The sequence below is a fragment of the Colletotrichum godetiae genome (genome assembly GCF_030913485.1).
Source record: "Colletotrichum godetiae strain CBS 193.32 chromosome Unknown BDP55scaffold_3, whole genome shotgun sequence".
Lineage (NCBI taxonomy): Eukaryota > Fungi > Ascomycota > Sordariomycetes > Glomerellales > Glomerellaceae > Colletotrichum > Colletotrichum godetiae.
The window spans coordinates 1222946-1241544 of NW_026851251.1; the positions used below are offsets into that span (position 1 = coordinate 1222946).

General features: G+C 53.3%; 5 protein-coding genes across 5 annotated transcripts; 2 read left to right on the forward strand and 3 right to left on the reverse strand.

Moving 5' to 3' along the window:
• Nucleotides 1-1540: 1540 nt before the first annotated feature.
• On the reverse strand, nt 1541-3813 carry BDP55DRAFT_723604 (uncharacterized protein; the record flags this gene model as incomplete). Its single annotated transcript, XM_060578771.1, has 7 exons — nt 1541-2273; nt 2336-2461; nt 2554-2673; nt 2738-3030; nt 3107-3486; nt 3542-3606; nt 3665-3813. The coding sequence occupies 7 exons, from the start codon at nt 3811-3813 to the stop codon at nt 1541-1543; spliced, it is 1866 nt and encodes a 621-aa protein (XP_060435748.1).
• An 896-nt stretch (nt 3814-4709) lies between these two features.
• BDP55DRAFT_213442 (uncharacterized protein) lies at nt 4710-9056 on the forward strand. The gene is made up of 6 exons (XM_060566015.1): nt 4710-4818; nt 4871-5372; nt 5460-6574; nt 6668-7998; nt 8059-8244; nt 8322-9056. Exons 2-6 carry the CDS (start codon nt 4886-4888, stop codon nt 8863-8865), a joined length of 3663 nt encoding a protein of 1220 aa, XP_060435749.1. The 5' UTR covers nt 4710-4818; nt 4871-4885; the 3' UTR covers nt 8866-9056.
• Nucleotides 9057-9246: 190 nt separating this feature from the next.
• On the reverse strand, nt 9247-10680 carry BDP55DRAFT_540353 (uncharacterized protein; the record flags this gene model as incomplete). Its single annotated transcript, XM_060568114.1, has 1 exon — nt 9247-10680. One exon carries the CDS (start codon nt 10678-10680, stop codon nt 9247-9249), a length of 1434 nt encoding a protein of 477 aa, XP_060435750.1.
• A 1861-nt stretch (nt 10681-12541) lies between these two features.
• BDP55DRAFT_723607 (uncharacterized protein) lies at nt 12542-12820 on the forward strand (the record flags this gene model as incomplete). Its single annotated transcript, XM_060578772.1, has 2 exons — nt 12542-12691; nt 12752-12820. 2 exons carry the CDS (start codon nt 12542-12544, stop codon nt 12818-12820), a joined length of 219 nt encoding a protein of 72 aa, XP_060435751.1.
• Nucleotides 12821-15297: 2477 nt separating this feature from the next.
• Nucleotides 15298-16890, reverse strand: BDP55DRAFT_540345 (endoglucanase B; the record flags this gene model as incomplete). The annotated part of the gene is made up of 2 exons (XM_060568113.1): nt 15298-16625; nt 16713-16890. 2 exons carry the CDS (start codon nt 16888-16890, stop codon nt 15298-15300), a joined length of 1506 nt encoding a protein of 501 aa, XP_060435752.1.
• Between the last annotated feature and the right edge of the window lie 1709 nt (nt 16891-18599).

Here is an 18599-nt window from a genome sequence, read left to right on the forward strand (position 1 = left end):
ATCCCAATCTCCCCAAACCTTCGAGAGCCTAGGGGATCTCGCCGACGGATAACTCCAGGAGTCTAGATGGCTGAGAACTCGGAACCGCCGCGGACTGGCCTGTGCAAGGATGGAAATGGGTCCAGTCTACTACAGCCCGTACGGGGTAGGGCGTGACGGCAGGGAGCATATCCGAAAATTTGAGTGTTCTTCTCGGCGACTTACTCACTTGACTTATCCGTACAAATCAATATAGAGATCAAGGGTATACGGTCGGTGGGCCGCAAGCTGGTCTGTAGCCAACTACGAATGCGCTCTACAAATCGCGCCTCGCTCGTTCTCGGCCTCGAGTCATGGATGTAAACGAGTTCAACGAAAGCTTAAGCTATCGATCAGTAATATCACATCGTGAGAAACGGGAAAATAACGCGCAGGTGCGAGGACACCGAGCTTGCGACTGCGAGAGAGACTTGGTGATTACGAGCTATTCGCATTACTTCGGCCGAACGTAGTTAAACCGTGTGGACCCCAGAAGCCGAAGGTCAAGGTATATAAGACAAGTCATCATTATGTTCAGCACTCATGTAGTTCATCAGATCAGTAGCTCAACGTCCTTCTCCCTCTCATCTCGAGTTCTTCAACTCAAAACTCAAGATACCACACACGTTCAGTCCAGAATAGTCCAGAATAGACCTGTCAAAGGAGCAAAACTCGAAATATATCTTCTCCGAAGTAGCAACACCAAGAACAACTAAAATGAAGTTCACTATCCTCCTCACCGTGGCCTCGTCCCTGGCCATCACAACAGCCAAAACCTGCAACTGGGCCAGAAGTTCCTGCAGCCCCAACGGCGGCCAAATTTCCATGCAGGCCTGGATCAACCACTCCCGTGAACTCTGCACGCGTATCGGCGGTTCTCCTCAGGGTATCTACAGCGACCAGGTTGTCTGTGAGGCCCGGGGTACCTTTGTTCCGAGACGCCTCCCAGCGACGTTTGATGGCAAGAGTTACCAGTGCTGTATTTCTTGTCCTGGGGATGAGAGGGGGAGCTGTTAAAGAGTAAGAGTGTTTGGGAGGCTTGCGACTCAGACCAGGGTATTTTTTTTTTCTACTCGAGGAAGTATTGTCTTTCGTTTGCAGAGTATGGCAGTTGATGAAAGAGTCATTTGTCTTTAAACACAGAGCACGTCAAGATACTAGGGCGCAGCTTGCGTGAGGAAGTATCTGTTCCACCCTTGTGTCCCTATAAGCGATTTTGCACAAGATTTATGCCTCGCAATTTCTGCTTGGAGAAAGAGTACACACACGAGAATGGGTATCCAAAAGAAGTTTTCCATCATCTTTAGTTCATCTTGATTGAGCCTCGTTAATGCTCACTTATTTGTTAAGTACCGCCAGCCACATCGCGAGGTCATCCCGATTGTCTGTATCAGAAGTAGGAAGACTAGCCAAGTGCTATTTCATGTTGTGAAGCTACTTTGCATAGTGGCAATTTCAAAGAACTCTTTTTGAGGAGGAAAGCAGTCATATTCTCTACATCTTAAGCAAGGTGTTAAATCTCTCAAGTTGTGCAGGCACCACTGTAACAGTTCGATCCTGAGCAATAGTCGCTGGTGCTCCCACAGAAGCCAGAAGTAGAGCAACACGTTCCGAAAGTGGTGCCAGTACACGTCTTATTACCCGCGAACAACGGTCCGCACTCCCCATTGATTGAGGGACCACCAATATCCGGGTCACAGGCGCCCGAGTAGCAGTTCCCGGCCCCGCAGTAATCGGAGCCGTCACCGCAGTAGCCATAGATACTACAGCAACTTCCAAAGGGGGTAACACAGGTATAGCCGTTGTGATCCGGCCCGCAGCTGCCGTCCGGCGTGTCGGTGCTGTTGCCGCCAGTGTTGCAATACTCACTTGTGCTCCCGCAGAAGCCGTACGGCGAGCAGCAGTCGCCGAAGCCGCTTCCGGTGCATGTCACGCCGACCGGGCATGTGCCGTCCGTTGACTTGCTTGGGGCCGTCACGGGAGCGACGCAGACGGCGTAGTTGAGCCACAGGTTGAGGCAGTCGTCTTGGAGGTACGTATTATACTCCTGAAGCTGTTCAAACTTTAGACCGAAGCGCTGGTCTACTGTTGAGCAGTCATCGCCGGCTACGACGAGGTAGTAATTGCCGCACGCGTCGATGGTACCGCTTTGGGTTGGGTAGGCAGGCGTGGCTGTGGAGTAGTATGTTGGCGAGCCTGTCGCACCAGGGGCGGTGATGGTGACATTGGGTTTGGGAAAGGTGCCGCCTGGTGAACTGTATGAAACGGCCCGAGTCAGTATTGAGAGTAGTACGTGGTCATAGTCTCTTATTCTTACCCTTTGCATACCCGCTGACCGGGAGCAACTCCAGAGCAGCTTCCTTGAATGTTGGTGTTCCAACTGAGGAATTGACTGGTGGTGACGTTGTACGTCGAGTTTGAGTACTGAGCGGCAAGCTCATCACTATTCCAGCACGTCGTTGTCAGTACACCTTAACTTCAGAGACAAACTGAGGCTGTCTAATAGACTGAACCTTGAATTCAGTTTTAACATACCAACTTGACCAGTCCCAGACCGTGTCAATCTCACAAGGCAGGGGAAAATAGAGCGCCTTGTCGAAGTAGCAAGTGCGATCCCCAGTGACCACCCGAGCGTCACCTGTCGAAACATTATATCTTAATGCCATCAGCAAGTTGTAAGCAAATACTCCATAGCGGGAGCAGGAGAAAAGGGACGTACGTGTCAGACAGATCATCGCAAGTCAGCCAATCTGACTCTGGCTCTATTGTCTGGCCTAGGCAAGTCGCCGTTGTGGGTGGGCTGGTTCCCGTCGCCGTGCCGCCAGAGGTCGTGGTCGCCGTTGGCGTGCCCACGTACAATGTCGACGCTGAAGTAGTGTACGCCAATGACGTAGAGCAGTTTTGTTGCACATCATCAAACTGCTCAATCAAGTAGTCGGTGAAGTTGCTGACTGGTAACCACGGATCTCTGAGGCGTTGTCGATAGATTTCCAAAAAGCAATCGTTGCAGAACTTCATCAATGGTCAGCAATCTGATATGGTTTACGCTTATGCTGTTTTTAGATCGTTTTAGTGACGAGTCACTTACCAGATCCTTCTTGTATATGTTGGTCAAGGCTGCCATGTCGCTAGTCACGGTCCCCAAGTCAAAGTCCGGATCTTCGCACTCTGGTGCCACAGTGCTGTTGTCGTCTCCATCAGTGAAGCACATCTCTGGACTGTAGCGAATGTAGTCGCTTCCTTGCCAAGTCTGTGACTCGATGAAACACCAGTTGGAAGCACTGTCCTGCAGACATACAAGCTCGGCATTGTACGTGAAGGTAACTGGGAGAGCCCTCGCCTTGACGATAACACCGGCTTGGAGCGTGGTCTCATCCGCGCAGACGGAGTCAACATTGCTTTTCCATGAGCTCAGGGAAGAGACGCAATCCGAGGTGCAAAGGTTTTCCACCTCGGGAGTCGTCCAGTCTATACTTGATTAGCTACTTCACACTTCTATGATGGAATACCACTCTTGACGTACAGTGAATATCTGCACCGCTTCCCAATAGGCTGACCGCGGTTTCATTACAACGGACAGTTGCGTTCCTGTCGTAAGAGCAGAGTCAGAAACTAGTCAGGAGCCGTAGCTTGGGCCAATACTCACAATGCTGCCAGACAGCTGCTGCTTAGAGCGAGCCCCGCAATCAAGGAATCTTCATTGTAGAGTTTGTAGAGTTCGAAGTCGGCTACGACACGTCCTATCCATACTGCCAAAAACAGCAGAGCAGACGGTTTGAAGAATGGCGACATCATTTTGCCTTTGACCGTGGTCGGCTGGGTAGAATTCCGTGACGGAGAAGTCAGCATTATCCAGATAGAACCCTTAATCATTAATATCAGTAGTCAAGAACTCAAGTTCAAAGTCGCCAAGGACCAAGGAAGAAGCTAGATCCCGACTACCGTTGCCGAGGCGGGCTGGTCCGTCCCCATCATAGGGGTTCCCGTTGATCGTCGCTCTGTGATGCCTGGTGCTCCTCATTCTCGCCACATTCCGTCTTACATGCGTCCGCACCCTGTCCACGTGTTGCGCGAATTACAGCCCAAAAGATGGAAATCATGAGACAAGATGCACGACGTTCCACCAAATTTCGTAGGAAGACGGGGTCGGAAATCCTTCGCCTGGAGATTACGCAGGTACGCAGGCACAGAGATGTAGCATCGTGCAGTGCCGATATGCATGTCAGCCAATAGTTTAATCACATCGACCCAAGGGATGGCTCAACAGGGAAATCTGGTAAGCCGTTCCGTTGCATTTACCCTGTCATCCCTGTCGATCAGGTTTATCTTTGTGTTCGTCCCATCGTCTGTAAGCTTAAGTGCGGCGCGTACGTGCAAATCCACCAATATCTCATTTAATCGAGGCAAAGATGTAGCCTTATGGGGGAACCGGGTTGTCCGGATGGTCACATCTATACCACTGTCGCCGTCAAAATGGAGCCGTCTTATGTGGTCGCCTGATAGCTCGGTGTGCAAGACATGCGCACATCCCAAGATAACCCCGCCTCGAGAGCTTCCGTGGACCTGAGTCGTCACTAGACATTTTTCTAGGCACAGATCAGGTTTCACGTGCTGAGTGAAAGAGACGCCGTGGACGGATTGAACATTATCAGAGACTTGGAAAGCCCTCGGAAACGCTTTCCTGTCAGCGGCTTTTTAATAAGTGACCAGATCACAGGAACTTTCGCCTTTTCTTCCTCGCCGAGAGACTATGCCTGTCCCGCAGCTTCACGATCACTATAACATCGTGATATAGCTCGTGTAGGTGACCTTTTCCAATGAAGTGGTATCGAGACTGATTAGCTGCTTCCAGCCTCCCGTTCTCACCATGAGACTACTGCTTTTGACGGGGCTCGTCCTCACAGTATGTAGGTCCTCTGAGGCCCAACTCAACTCCACGGCAGTGGGCAACAACTCCGTACCAACATACTCTGCGGTGCCCCAACTTCCAAGAAACTCGTCTTCGGTGTTGGAGCCCCTTTTCCAACCTCACTCGAACAATACGCCCGTCTTCAAGAATGAGGCCATCATCAAACATCTGACTGAAAATCCCGGTGCAAGACTGGACCACCTGGACCTTGCTTCGTTGAAAAAACGGCAGGACAACGGTCTCCCCGTAGGCACTTGCGCGCCTGGTATTCCTTGCTCCAACGGCGCGTGTTGCAGCGACACTGGGGTCTGTTCATACGCCCCCACGAGTTGCGGTGCCGATGTGTGCATATCCAACTGCGACGCGAAAGCTCCTTGCGGGCAGTACGCAGTTCCTGAGACAGCGTCATGTCCCCTGAACGTGTGTTGCTCAAAGCATGGCTTTTGTAAGTGACGGATTCGACTAGTTGCCGGATTCTAAGCTTCCGCTACTAACCCGGAAAGGAATCCTTGCTGATTTTTCATCTCAATAGGTGGCAGCACCGATGACTTCTGTGGCGATGGATGCCAGGAAGGCTTTGGAGGCTGCGGACCGCCGCCCACTCCTCAATGTTCCGGTAGCTCGGCCATGGCCCGACGCATTGGCTATTATGAGAGTTGGGCAACGACTCGACCCTGCGATGTGGTCCAGCCAGAAGACTTGCAACTGACGGGCATGACACACCTCAACTTCGCCTTCTCCTTCTTTGACCCAACAACGTTCCAGATCACGCCCATGGATGCGAATGCAGCGTCGCTGCTATCACGGTTCACTGCACTCAAATCCAAGCAGCCAGGATTGCAGGTCTGGCTCTCAGTCGGTGGATGGTCGTTCAACGATGCCACCAATACTCCTAATACCCAGAACGCTTTCAGTGATATGGCTGGTTCTGCTGCAAACAGGCGAGCCTTTATTAACTCGCTGCTCAACTTCATGCAGACATATGGCTTCGACGGCGTCGACCTTGACTGGGAGTATCCCGTGGCCGATGACAGAGGCGGAAAACCGGCCGACTTTGCCAACTTTCCCACCTTCCTCTCTGAACTGAGAGCCTCATTCGGCAGTGCCCTCGGTATAAGTGCCACACTACCGTCTTCTTACTGGTACCTGCAGCACTTTGATCTTCTCAGCATGGAGCCTCATCTGGACTGGCTCAACCTGATGAGCTATGATATCCACGGTGTTTGGGACTCGACCAACAAGTTCACGGGGCCGTACATCCGTCCGCACACCAACCTTACCGAGATAGAGGACGGCCTTTCCTTACTATGGCGTGCCGGTGTCAGCCCGTCCAAGGTCGTGCTCGGTCTCGGCTGGTACGGCCGCTCCTTCACGCTGACCGACCCGGCCTGCAACATCCCCAACGGCGTCTGCCAATTTTCCTCTGGGGGTACGGCCGGCGAGTGCTCGCGGTCATCCGGAACACTGACCAACGCCGAGATCAAGCGGATTCAGGCCTCGGGCGGTGTTGTTGAATCATATGACGCTGAAGCGGCCGTGAAGTGGATGACTTGGGATTCGAACCAGTGGATCAGCTACGACGACGGCGTGACTATGCAGCAGAAGATGGAGAGAGCCAACAGCCTGTGCTTAGGAGGCATCATGATTGTAAGAGTATTTTCTCGACTGGCATCTAGTGACTGGTCTCTTGTCTTACGAGGATATGGTTTGGGTAAATAACTGACAAAACTTGTCACACAGTGGGCGTTGGACCAGGATAACAAGGCCGGCGATAGTATGAGCGACCTCCTGGGCATCGGACCGGCCAACGGCATCTCGACAGAGGCTGCCCAGTCATACAAAGAGCAATTGGCCAACGCAACGCTCCAACAGGCCATTGCATCCAGCTGTTACTGGTCTCTGTGTGGCGAGGGGTGCCACACAGGTTACTTTGGGACCACCGAAGCCCGCGGCCAGGTCGCGGGTGTCCAGAAGAACTCCATCTGCGCCTTGGGAGAGACCCAGACTCTCTGTTGCGCCCCCGGCACCACGATGGGCACCTGTAAGTGGGAGGGCTTTCGCGGAATCGGCTTCCCCTGCTCTCCGGCGTGTAGCGACGCAAAGGCCACTATTGTGGCGCGCAACAGCAATTCCTATCAAGACAATGAAGGGGGTCAGCTGGCTGATCTGACCTGTACTGGTGGCTATCAGGCTTACTGTTGTACGGGATTCGTTCCTTCGTCCATCACCAACGCGGGCAACCTTGTGCTGTACGGCCAGAACGGCGACGAGGTCAGCAAGCGCGATCTCATCACAGGCGAACTCGCCCTGATTCAAGAACGCGGCCTCGTCCTCCAGGAGCGTGGCGCCCCCCTCCTACTCGGCGGCCTTGGCGCTCTCTGTCTGGAAGCAGCTACTCCTCTGCTCGCCTTAGCGCCCTTCACGTTTGGTCTATCTGCCGCCATCGAGGGTGCCATCTGCGCTGCCGCCGCACTTGCCGCACTCGCCGTAGGCTTCGCCATCATCTCTTCTATAGCCGGTTGGCTCTTTGGCTCATCCCCGTCTCAGCCCAACACCGGTGTCCCAACCACTATCGCCGGGAGAGCATCTTATGGGCAATGGCCGATCCTAGACTTTGGCGGAGCTGCCACGTCTACCAGCTGCGACTGTTCCGTCACCTATACGTGCCGTTACGGCATGGGTTGGGACGAGGTCTGCGATAACCAGCGCTGGGCGATTAACAAGAAACTTGGCGGCCAGACTGTCTTCCATCCCTTCTCGTCGGGAGGCGGCGTCAACAGGGCGTACTCGGGCTGGGCATCAACGGCGACACAGCGGCACGCTGCCTATCGCACGCTTGTTCAGGGTTCTAATCGGCCTGATCCTGCCCGGTGTCAGCTTGATGAGTTCCCTATGGCCAACCTTCGCGAGTCTGGTAATGGAGCTCCGCAGGCCTGCCGTCTGGTTAATAAACAAGCGAACGGAGCACAAGGAAGGGATTACTTAGCGTGGAAGAGGGCGCAGTGGGTGCCTTGCTTCAGATACCGGAGGGACGTCTGCCGCATTCAAGACAATGGGCCACCGGCTACATGGTGAGTAGTTGCAACTTCTCCAACGAGAAGCATGGCTTATCTGACAACGTTTTCTTGCAGGAAGTTCAATCAATTGAGTGGTGGTCGCGGCCCCGGCAGTGGAAAACGCTTCATCGATGCCTTCGGATTCGACCTGCAGACGCCTGGCTCGCTGTGCTTCGCCTCGTACACTTATACCCGGGTAGCAGGTGCTATCGAGAACACAATGATCACTGATCATGGCTTCCGCGTGCTCGACGATGACCCGTAAGTTTTGTTCATCTTGGTGTGCGACGCGACCCCTTTCATTGGCCTTATACTGATTGAAATTCTTTTTCACTTAGCATGTACGATCGTGCGTACGGCTGGCCCCGGCAGTCTTATAGAACCGATCCAGCTCCAATCAACGGACCCCGCCCTTACAATCTCCAGCCTGGCATCTTCCAGAGAGACCTAGCTGTGTCCAGCAACACTACTGAAAACGCTACGGATAACATGGTCTGTCACGTCAACCTCGGTGACGGCCAGGGTTCCAATAGTGTCGATGCTGAACTAGATTACGACAATCTCCTATTCCTTGACGGGGATGGTAACCAAGTCGACGGACGAACTTGCGGTGTCATCTACGACGATCGGGATGAGGAACAATTACACATCGTAGTCGATGCAGACGGCAATGTCGTTGACATGTACACGGATGATGAAGCCATCGCCGATGCGTGGTCCAGCGCTGACCCTGTGGCGGATAGCAGCATCGTCACAGTCACCGCCGAGACTGCGACGGTGACTGCGGCAGCGCAGCCAGGCAACGGAGAGCCTACCCTTCCCATAAGCACCATGGTGACGGCGACGAGAATGGGAAGCGTGATGACGCTTGCACCGTCCTAGGTCCGAGGCTACCAATTCAAGATATGCAGTTCATGTAGCATTGTATTTGAGATGGGCAGATGGGCATCCCCCTTCGCTGCCTTTTGTGAGAGAGATGAAGGTCGTAAGAGGCGCTGCTTCGGATACTATCTAAGAATATTTAGAATGGTACTATTCTACTTTGGATCAAATCCATCGTATTTTGTAAGTATGCAGACAATCACATCGGGGATTCGAGGCGACTTGCGTAAAGAGTTCGTTTCGGAACTGTAGCTTTATTTTTTTGAGCTTCAAAGTCCATCTGAGGAGCGTATAGGTTTTCGAGAGCAATTATTCCTGAACTACGTTTCTCATCGTAGTTTTTTTCATTCAGTAGAGAGTCTTACCAATACCTAGTAAACATTACCAACTCGGTGAGATGTGATAGTTGCGCCAATGTGTCGTGTCAGCCTCCCGAAAAGTCTCAATGGAGCCTTCAACCCCTTGCGGCCCTACACGCCAGATGCCCTCGTCAACTAACCCGCGCCAATGATTCAGAAGACGTTCCAGGTGTTGAGGGCGGTTCTGGTCGCCGCCAAATGGCTTGTATCCATGCTGGTAGAGCTCGGCCACGCTACCCGTCTCGACAAAAGACCCGTCACTCTTCCGCGCGCCAGCTAAATCTTCCTCATCCCCAACATAACCCTGTAAACCAAATGGTAACAGCAACCGGAACCCCTCTTCGGCGTTGTCGTATGAATCCCTTGAGATGGACTCGCTATAGACGCCAGCGGGGACTCGGGATAGACCCGAGTAACTTGGAAATGGGTTAAACGACCCAGTCACGTCGGCCTCGAGTCCACTTTGCGCGGCGGGGAAGAGACAGACAGGTGGGATATCCTGCGGCCCCCGTTGCTGCTGCTGTGCGAAGCGCTGCAAAGACGTGAACTCGGCTGCGTTTGAAGGAGGCAAGGCGAGGCCCGGAGCGATGTGCCCGAACCTGGGCCGACGGGCGCGGGCCAGAAAGGCGCGTGCAAAGCCGTCCGGTACTGATGCTGCGTCAAGCACAGCGGGCGTGAGTAACGGTTCAGATTGCGGCTGGTCTGTCGCATTTGGTGTGCGTGCCTCGATGGCGTCGCACAGCTGATCCCACGCGGCAATGCAATCAGCTACCTGAGCATCGCCGTATGGTCGCCACTCCCAGCGCCCGCCAATCTTTTCGCTGCCATACTGGGAGGGCGTGTCGTGAGGTGTGACCTTGGTCTTTCCAAGGCGAATGAGATTGATCCAGTTGGAGAGGACAGTCTCGAGCGGGTGCCACAGCGCGGCATGCTGCCCCTCGTTAACGGGTAGCGCAAATTCATAATCGACCTGGCTCATGAAGAAGGCGGCGCGGTGAGTGGGCTGGTGATACCACAAACCACCGCCAGACCCGCCTCCCTGGCCATCAATGGCCGGGTATATGCAGACCAAGGCGTCCTCGGGCTCGTCGAATAAGTCGAATGTATCGTTGTCAAAAAGGCCTTCCGGTTCGGCGATGCTGGCAGCCCAGAAGAAGAAGGGTGCTGGGTCGTCTGCATTTGCGGGAGGTAGCATGGCCGTCTCTAGGAATCTTTCGAGGGATGTGTCAAGTCGTGGACGAAGAGCTTCGGCGTCGTCGCCGTGAGTGGTGAAGAATGTGGCATTGTTTCCGTCTAGATCGGCTAATGAACGGCCTTCGGCTGCCCAGGCGTAGCGCACCAGATAGTTGTGCAGAGATGCGCATCGTTCGTGGTCCATTCCTGATACGTCGGCTCTCGCTGGGTTGTCTGCTGTAACCAGCAAGTCGTTGATATCGGGGAGCTGTAGACCCTCCATGGCGACATGAAATAGGCCAAAATTATTGACCGTGTAGTTGGCGATTACATATGCTCATGTATTCCATAGTGACGAGGAACGTTGCAATGAACTGGGTCTTTCGATTCTTAAGTACTCCCGTGTTCCCCCCATCAAGTCTGGAGGGGTGATGACATCCTGGTAGGTAACCCCCCTCTCCTTGCAGATAGTTACGTACCGCCAGCTTCCTACCCGATTGGGAGAAATACTCTGCCGTGGGTGGGTCCAGTAACGTCAAGACCGGCCGGCCGGAGACGGGAGGCCCGTGCGCATCGGTGACCTATCCGGGATTGATCCCGTGGGGACGGCGGCCGCAATCTTGTCTCGGTCTCGGTCGGTGTGGGGGAATGTATGCTGTGCGAAAGAGTGGCTTTATAGAGTACTACTTGAATCAGAGTCCATACCCGCCATTTTTCTCTTTTTGACATGCTGCGGATTCTTGGGTGCCAGCTTTCAATGCCAGAAGAGACAAGAACTTCCGACGCGCGCTCCTCGGCGAATGCAGAGCGATCATTTGAAGCAACCCTCCTAGAGGATCAAGTGCTCCAAACTCGCGAACCTCCTCTGTATACATAGGATAGTTGGAGCTGCAGAACTCTGCAATGAAACTTGCCACCGATAGCTTCGTATAGCGGTAGCGTGGCTTACTTGCAGCACAGCCTGACAAAAGTAACAATCCTGCATCATTTGGCACTTACGCTGGCACTTAAGCATGCGTTGAGCTATATCCAAACCTCGAATTTGCTGCAGACAACATCGCCGACTAATTCTGAGACCCGAGTAATCGGGTTCCTAAATCTCATGTAGTCTGAGCGCCCAGTCTTCGTTTAATAGCATCGACGTCTGTACGGAGCCAAGCTTTCCAGGGGATCGGGAGGCCCGCAAGCTACATGGAACTTGCGCGCATCACCCTCCTGCCCTCTCAGGCTCTCATGCAAAACAGACAGGGCGAACCGGGATTTTCGATGCAACCAGCCAGCCTTGACACTCTTTTCGCCAGGCGTTCGTCTACACGAAACTCAATCGGAAGCTGAGTCATGTGCAGACTTGCCGTTTCCGCGTGGAATAGGCAACTATCTTGAGTTGAAGATTCCACGCGGTTGGTATACGATGGGGCTGTTGCGAGTCTTGTCAACTTCGCTTCCCTTCAGCAAGTCTAAATTACGATCGTCTTGGTGTTCAACCAGCAGCTGGGTACCCGACTCCAGTGGGTAGACACATCAGCCTTTTATGTGCGCGTTGGGAGTTCAGTTTGGAGGTTCATCCCGTCCACTGTCCAAAGCCAAGTGCTCCAGCTCAAGAACCTACGAAACTCATGAAATAGGCAAGATATTTTCCATAAACGTTCACTTGCGCCAAGTCATCAACAACACAGAACCCAAGGTCCAAATGAGCCTCCTCCTTCGTCATCGAATCATACCCTCATCCAATACGGATACTCGGCCAAACTGACAGACAGCCTTATGAGTCGCATCACCCCAGCCACAACGCGCAAGCGGGCACCAAGACCACAATGATGTCTTTCCGCTCCTAGACATACTATAATAAAGCTTCATGGTATAGTAGTCAACGGGGAAACTCTAAATTGCCAGCACGAGTTTCAATCTAAATCCGCCATGTGGGATACCGAGTATCACACGTTCATCAAGAATCTGATGCCGATCAAGCCATGCAGCGATAATCAACCTCGATGGATAAAGCAACGAGTGGGGAGTCGTTGAAGCAACCTGGAGTACATTAAAGACAGCCCTCGCATCTTTATATCCCGAGTTATCTCTTGGACTCCTAAACTCTACGATACTCTATTCCAGCTTCCATCATTCAAACCAAACGAACAAACAACATGCACTTTCAACATCTCCTCGTCGTCGCCGCCGCTCTTCTCGGTCAAGCTGCGGCCCAACTCCATACAGTTACCGCTCAGTGCACTCCGGAACCAAACTGTAACAAGGATAATGTTGGTGTAGCGTGCAAAGTCACATGCGTAGACAACGTGAGTACCAGATTCAATGGTAACGCCTCAGCTCTCGACATACTAATCTCTCGTACGCAGCCTGGCGGCACTCGCGTTACCACGGGCTTCTGCAAGAGCAGCCCTTTCGGAGTCAGCTGCACTCCCTAAGAAGGCCCCATCTATCCATGTACTTTGGGTTTTGGAGACTATCTTATGGAATAGTCACGACACTATGACTCTGATTTGCTTGAACGAATTTGCATAATTTTTTTTGGGAGAACGACGGCAGAATGGAGGACACGTCCAGCGAGCTTGATAGAGTAGTTAAATCAAACAACTCAAGCAAGACTGCGAAGGTATCCTTCAGTATTATCAAGGGACGAACTAGCGGCCAGGATGGCAGGATGGCGTTGCTGGAATTTACTGTTTCCGTAGACGATACCTTCTAGATCACCCGGCGCTACAATATACATTCTTCGTTGCATCAACATTCACTACTTAGGTATCACACGACGTGTATTACAGTGAAAGCAGGCGAATGCCGAGACCCAGTTCATCCAAAATCCGTCTCATGATACAAGGCTTTACAAATGACAATGTGGCGCGGATGACTCCAGACAGCCGGCGGGATAACTCTGTTCACACTCTATTAATACATCAGAAGTCGGTCTCCCCGAGTGAACATCTTATTGCGAGTAGACTGCAAAGGATAGGACAGAGAGCTAAGAGAAAGGCCTAGGGAGAGAGCTTTTCAACGCCCGAATACATAACTCTTTCTACCATCCTACAATCGTCGGTCTCTATCATCAGCATATGTCACTGTCTAGACAGGCAGCGCTTTCGAGCTTCAATTCAGAGACTATTTGGAACTAGCTTCGATTTTACCAAGGTGTAGTAAGCAGCAAGCAGGAACACCAGCTAAACCTTCTCGGTTCCATGCATCGGAGACGCTAGGATCTCAGGGGGGTGAAAAATACCTCGTAAAACCTGCCTTTTCACTTGCGTTCAAGACCGTTGATATCTCAATGACAACGAAGACTGGCCAGCGCCGCACCCGGCCTCCGATATCCTTTGGGTACCTCACTGTTCCCGCACAGGACTCTTCGCGTATGAAGACGTGCTGACAGCCCCCCCCCCCCAAAATCTTTTTTTGAAATGCACTAGACAACATAAAAAGACGAGTATAAAAGAGCTAGCAAAGGGTCATAAAACCATTCTCGCCATCTGGAAGTTCTGGATGAACGGAAAAGGCAAAAAGAACCATGACAATCCCCTCCCAACCAGCGTTGGGTACGACAGACGGCCCGAGAATCGAGATTTCTTCCCTCTAACACCTTGATGAATTATCCTTAAAACGATATAGATATTGTCCCCGTCTAGCGCGCGGTTTCTCTGTGTTCTCCAGTGAATACTCTCATACTACCTACGGGCAAGTGTCGGTTCGTTTCGACGACTCATTGAAAGGGCTATACAAGTCTCCAAGGCAAACAAATTGGCAAGAAAATTCTCCGCGCCGCCCAAGAATGACCCGAGTTTACCATATTCTCTTCAAACGGGGAACCTCCCACTTCGACTTGGAACAACGGATTGGCCCACCCAATGCTCTCACTTCAGGGAGGTGGTCATATTTTATACGTAGTTGTAGACGTATGCAACACAGCCAGAACCCCAATCCCGAACCCACGTGCGGTTCTATAGAAGAGAGAGTACTTTTGATGTCGATGCCTGACGACGGGTGTTGCATGAACCAGTCCGCGCTGCTTTGCTAAGTAGTCGGGGTGATAGGACACTCTTCTCACTGCCCTGATCTGTCTGGGGAGAGTGTTCGGGTATATAATGCGAGTAGTCCTCGACGGGGATATCCAATACCAACTCTAGACCACGAAAGCGATCGAGGCGTTTTTAGCTCCCTGATATGCGGTTGTTTCATATTTCATGTGCGAATATCCTCGAAGCACCTAGGGGTAAGCACTTGCTCTTGTTTAGATATCTAGTCATGTGTATAGTTGTCTTTAAGTTCCTCGAACAGCGAGAATCATTCTGCCGACAAAATTCATTGTGACGGCCAAAATCGTGCTGAGTCAAAACCGCGAGTTGTTGCCTCCCCTAACGAAAGGAGGAAGCGGCGCACTTATATACACCAGTTGTAACGGTACGGCACACCAAGGAAGCACTCGTCACATATAAACATGCCAAAGGGACGCGAGGTACTTTGAAAGATCCATATTTGATTTATGATCGAATTGTACACTATATACAAGAATGGCACAACAAATAAACACCAGAAGTTACCCAAGCAATGCCCATGATTTCCTGTTCCGATGTAATTTGTTTTTTCCCCACTCGCAAAAACAGAACACCATTGAACCCGGCCGTGATGTATGTGTGTTGTTGTCCACCAAACCCCAAAAGTTTTGTCCACCCCCTGATGAAGATAAATGATGCAAGTGATGCAAGCATGTTTGTTGGTAAAAAAGAAGACGCGAAAAAAAAGCGAAGCCAAGGTTTTGAATCCACTGATGGAAGAAGGGGGTTTTCTTTCATGTCGTCGTCATGATCACGTTCTATGTTGTTGATGTCGTGATGTAGTTTGATGGAGAGATGGTGGTGGTGGTCAAGAAGAAAACTAAGCTTGCATTTTTGCTTTAGTTGCTCTTCGTCAGGCTGCGGGCCTCGAGGCAGAGACCGAACTTGGTCTGGCAGCCGCAAGAGGGTCTGCACTGCAGAATCTTGCTGCCGCACTTGCCGGCGGCGGAGCAGCAGGAGCCGAAGGTGCTGCCCTCGCAGGTGAAGCCGGTGCTGCCACCGCAGGTACCGTCGGTGGAGGCGACAAGGGCACCTGAGGCGGGAGCAGAGGCAGAAGGAGCAGCGGGGGCGGCAGCGGAGGTGGAAGCCGGGACAGGGGCGGCCGAAGAAACGGGGGCAACAGTGGCGGCGGGCGCGCTGGTAGCGACGGGGTCCTCAGCTGCGTACTCAGCAGTAGGAGTAGCGGCGGGAGCAGAGGAAGAGGCGGCGACAGCGGTCTTGGAGGGGGTGGCGGAAGCAACGGCAGCGGCAGCGGTGTTGGCGGAGCCACCGAGGAGGTCGAGGTTCGCGGCAGCGGGGATGGCGCCGGGGGCGGCGACGGTCTTGGCGGTCATCTCGATGGTGGGAGGGCCCTGCCAGTTGCCGGCCGTGCACTGATCAGAGATGCCCTGGCACATGTTGTCGTTCCAGACGTAGCAGTTGGCGGCGCCAGTAGGAGGGGCGGAGTCGAAGCACACGTTACCCTGGGCGTAGCAAGCGTCGACAGCGGCCCAGCAGCCGGTCTGGGTGGTGTAGGCATCGACGGCCTTACCGCACCAGTTGGCGTTCTTGATCAGGCAGTCGGCAGGGACGCCGCCCTCGAAGGAGGTGGACTTGGCGCTGGCGGAAGCAGTGCCGACGGGGCTGTAGGGCTCGGGGCCGGGGATGGGGTAGGGGTACTGCGGGTTGTCGTAGAGGTTGAAGTTGTTGCCAGCCTCGGTGCCGTCAATGTAGCCGGGGATGCTGACGGAGTACTGGGAGGGGATCTCGAGAGCGCCGGAGGGACCATCAGAGACGTGGATCTGGGCGCAACCGACGTAGTACTGGGGGTCGTGGAGGCTGACGGCCTGGTGCAGAGCGAGGATCTCGGTGCGGACGAGGTAGTAACCAGCGGGGAGGCCAGAGGGGAGCTCTACGGTCAAGAGACCCTTGTTGGCGATGAGCTTGTCGGTGCACCACTGCTGGGTGGACTCGTCGTAGCCCTCATCCCAGATCTTGAACCAGTTGGGGCCGGCGGCGGCGGTGGTCATGTTGTCAACCTTCTTGACGTAGACGGAGCAGGGACCCCTGTGGGAAGGGTCGATGGAGCCCTCGGCACGCGCATCGGGCCACTGGCGGAACTCGAAGGTGAGCTTGGAGTTGCCGGGGGCAGCGCAGGTGTAAGCGGCAGCGATCTGGCCGTCCTTGCCTGTGGGTGATGTCAGTAAATATGAATATCAGAGCGGGTGAGCATCGTTCAAGCATGTTGATGCTGAATGAAGGCGTGGTGGCTTACCGCAAGCCATGTCGTCGCTGGTCAGACCGGCAACGGGAGAGGTAGCAGTGTCTCCCTCCTTGGGCATACGGATGCAGGTAGCATCACCCTCGGACTCGCCGTTAATGTACAGCTTGGACATGAGAGTGTGGGCGTTGGCAGCGGCGGCCATGGCCAGGGCGGTGGTGAAGAACTTCATGTTGATGGGTTGAGTTGGGTATTCTGAGATGAGTTGTTGTGAGTGTGTTTTGTGCAAGAGAGAACGTCGAGGTCCGAAAAAGATGGTTTTCTGTGTACAGCTGAGAGCAGGCCTGCTGAAAAAAGTCGAAATCGAAGATATCGAATGAAGGACTGAAATGTAGTTGGTGGTTTTGTTGCTTGGTGTAAGCGCTTGGCTTTGCCTTGTTCAAAGAGTGGAACTGTTCAACAGTGACTTCGTGCTGGACGAGAGAGACTGAGGGAGCAAACGAACTGATGAAGAGTTGTTTGGCTCTGGTGGATATAATGAATGTAAAGTTCGTTCAAGAAAGAGGACGAACAAGAAGGGAGTGTGGTATCAGCGGCCAGCTGTGTACAGAACGCGATGGGGGTCAAGAAACAAAAAGAGGGAGCGGCCCGATATCGAGGGCACCGAGATGGATTTATATCAACCAACCAACGGACCACAACCCCAGGCGTCCATGACAGGGCGAGCCGCGAGAGAGGAGCCAGCAGGGAGGGAGGGCGGCAGCGGTTTGCACTGTTGCAGTCAGTGGTGCCCTTGACCCTCTCCGAGGCTCCGTCATCCTGTTGGAAGAAGCACTAGCTGGGGGCGGAAGCGAATAGTGGCACTCTTGTTCAGCAAGAAGCTCAACCGCTTTGCACGCCCCCCCTTTAGACGTGCAGCTCCGCTCCTGCAAGGCCACAGACACCCCTGGTTTGGTTGCTTTCTCCATCTCTCATCTCGGGCGGCGTGGTACCTTGCAGTAGGCAACGGGCTGTGGACTGTGGGTGGTATCCGTACCTAGCAGTAGCAGCGGGCAGCAAGTTAGCTGTTGGCAACGTCGTTTGCAACCCCCACTCGCCTTTTTACCACAGCTAAGTTCTGTCTTCTTCGTCACCATCTATCTGTGCCTCTTCCGCGCCGCCATGTTGCCCCCAGTTCCCGCCTTGCAGGTTACATTGGGTGGTGCGCTAGCGCGGTCATTCTGCCGAAAAGGGCATGCTTCAAGACAAATTGCCGCCGCTGGGTTGGTGGAGTTCCCACTGGAAAGCTGGAAGGATACGGGATCTGCCTGGGAGGGTTGCCTCTATTCAGTCTTTCTCTGCCTGCCTAAGCTAGCCATGGGTGTCAGATCATGGTGCCGGGGGCGAGGGGGCACAGCAGAGATACCGTGAAGAGAGACAGATACGGGTGCGTGTGTATGTGCCAGTGTGGTGGTGAGATAATACTGCCCGAGGAGCAAGGTGTGAGTGAGAGAGAGAGAAGAAAAAACAGCCTGACCAACTGGAAAGAAGCCTGGGCCCTTGCCAAGAGAAAAACCACTGACAAACAGTCTGAACAGAGAGGAAGTTCATATTGCAGGGACTCGTGGCGTGCGTTAGTGGGTACAACGGAGATGGGAACATGAAACAGAAGTGGGCGGCGCTACTGGGGGTACGGAGTACGTATCTCTCACTTCCTTCCCATCGTCCCTTCCATGGATTTCATCCCATCCTTCCCTCTTGGCTCTTGCCCTCGTCCGAACCCGCCCCGCCCTAATGGATACGTACCTTAGTCGCCGTCGCCCTCGGGGAATTACTGCGTAGGATTTCCAAGGCACAGAGAGCAAACAAGACCAAATGATCGACCCAAGAGCCGAACAACGAATTAGACGCGCGGTGTTATCATACCACAGTCCACAGACAAACGAGAAGGAGACAGCGTCA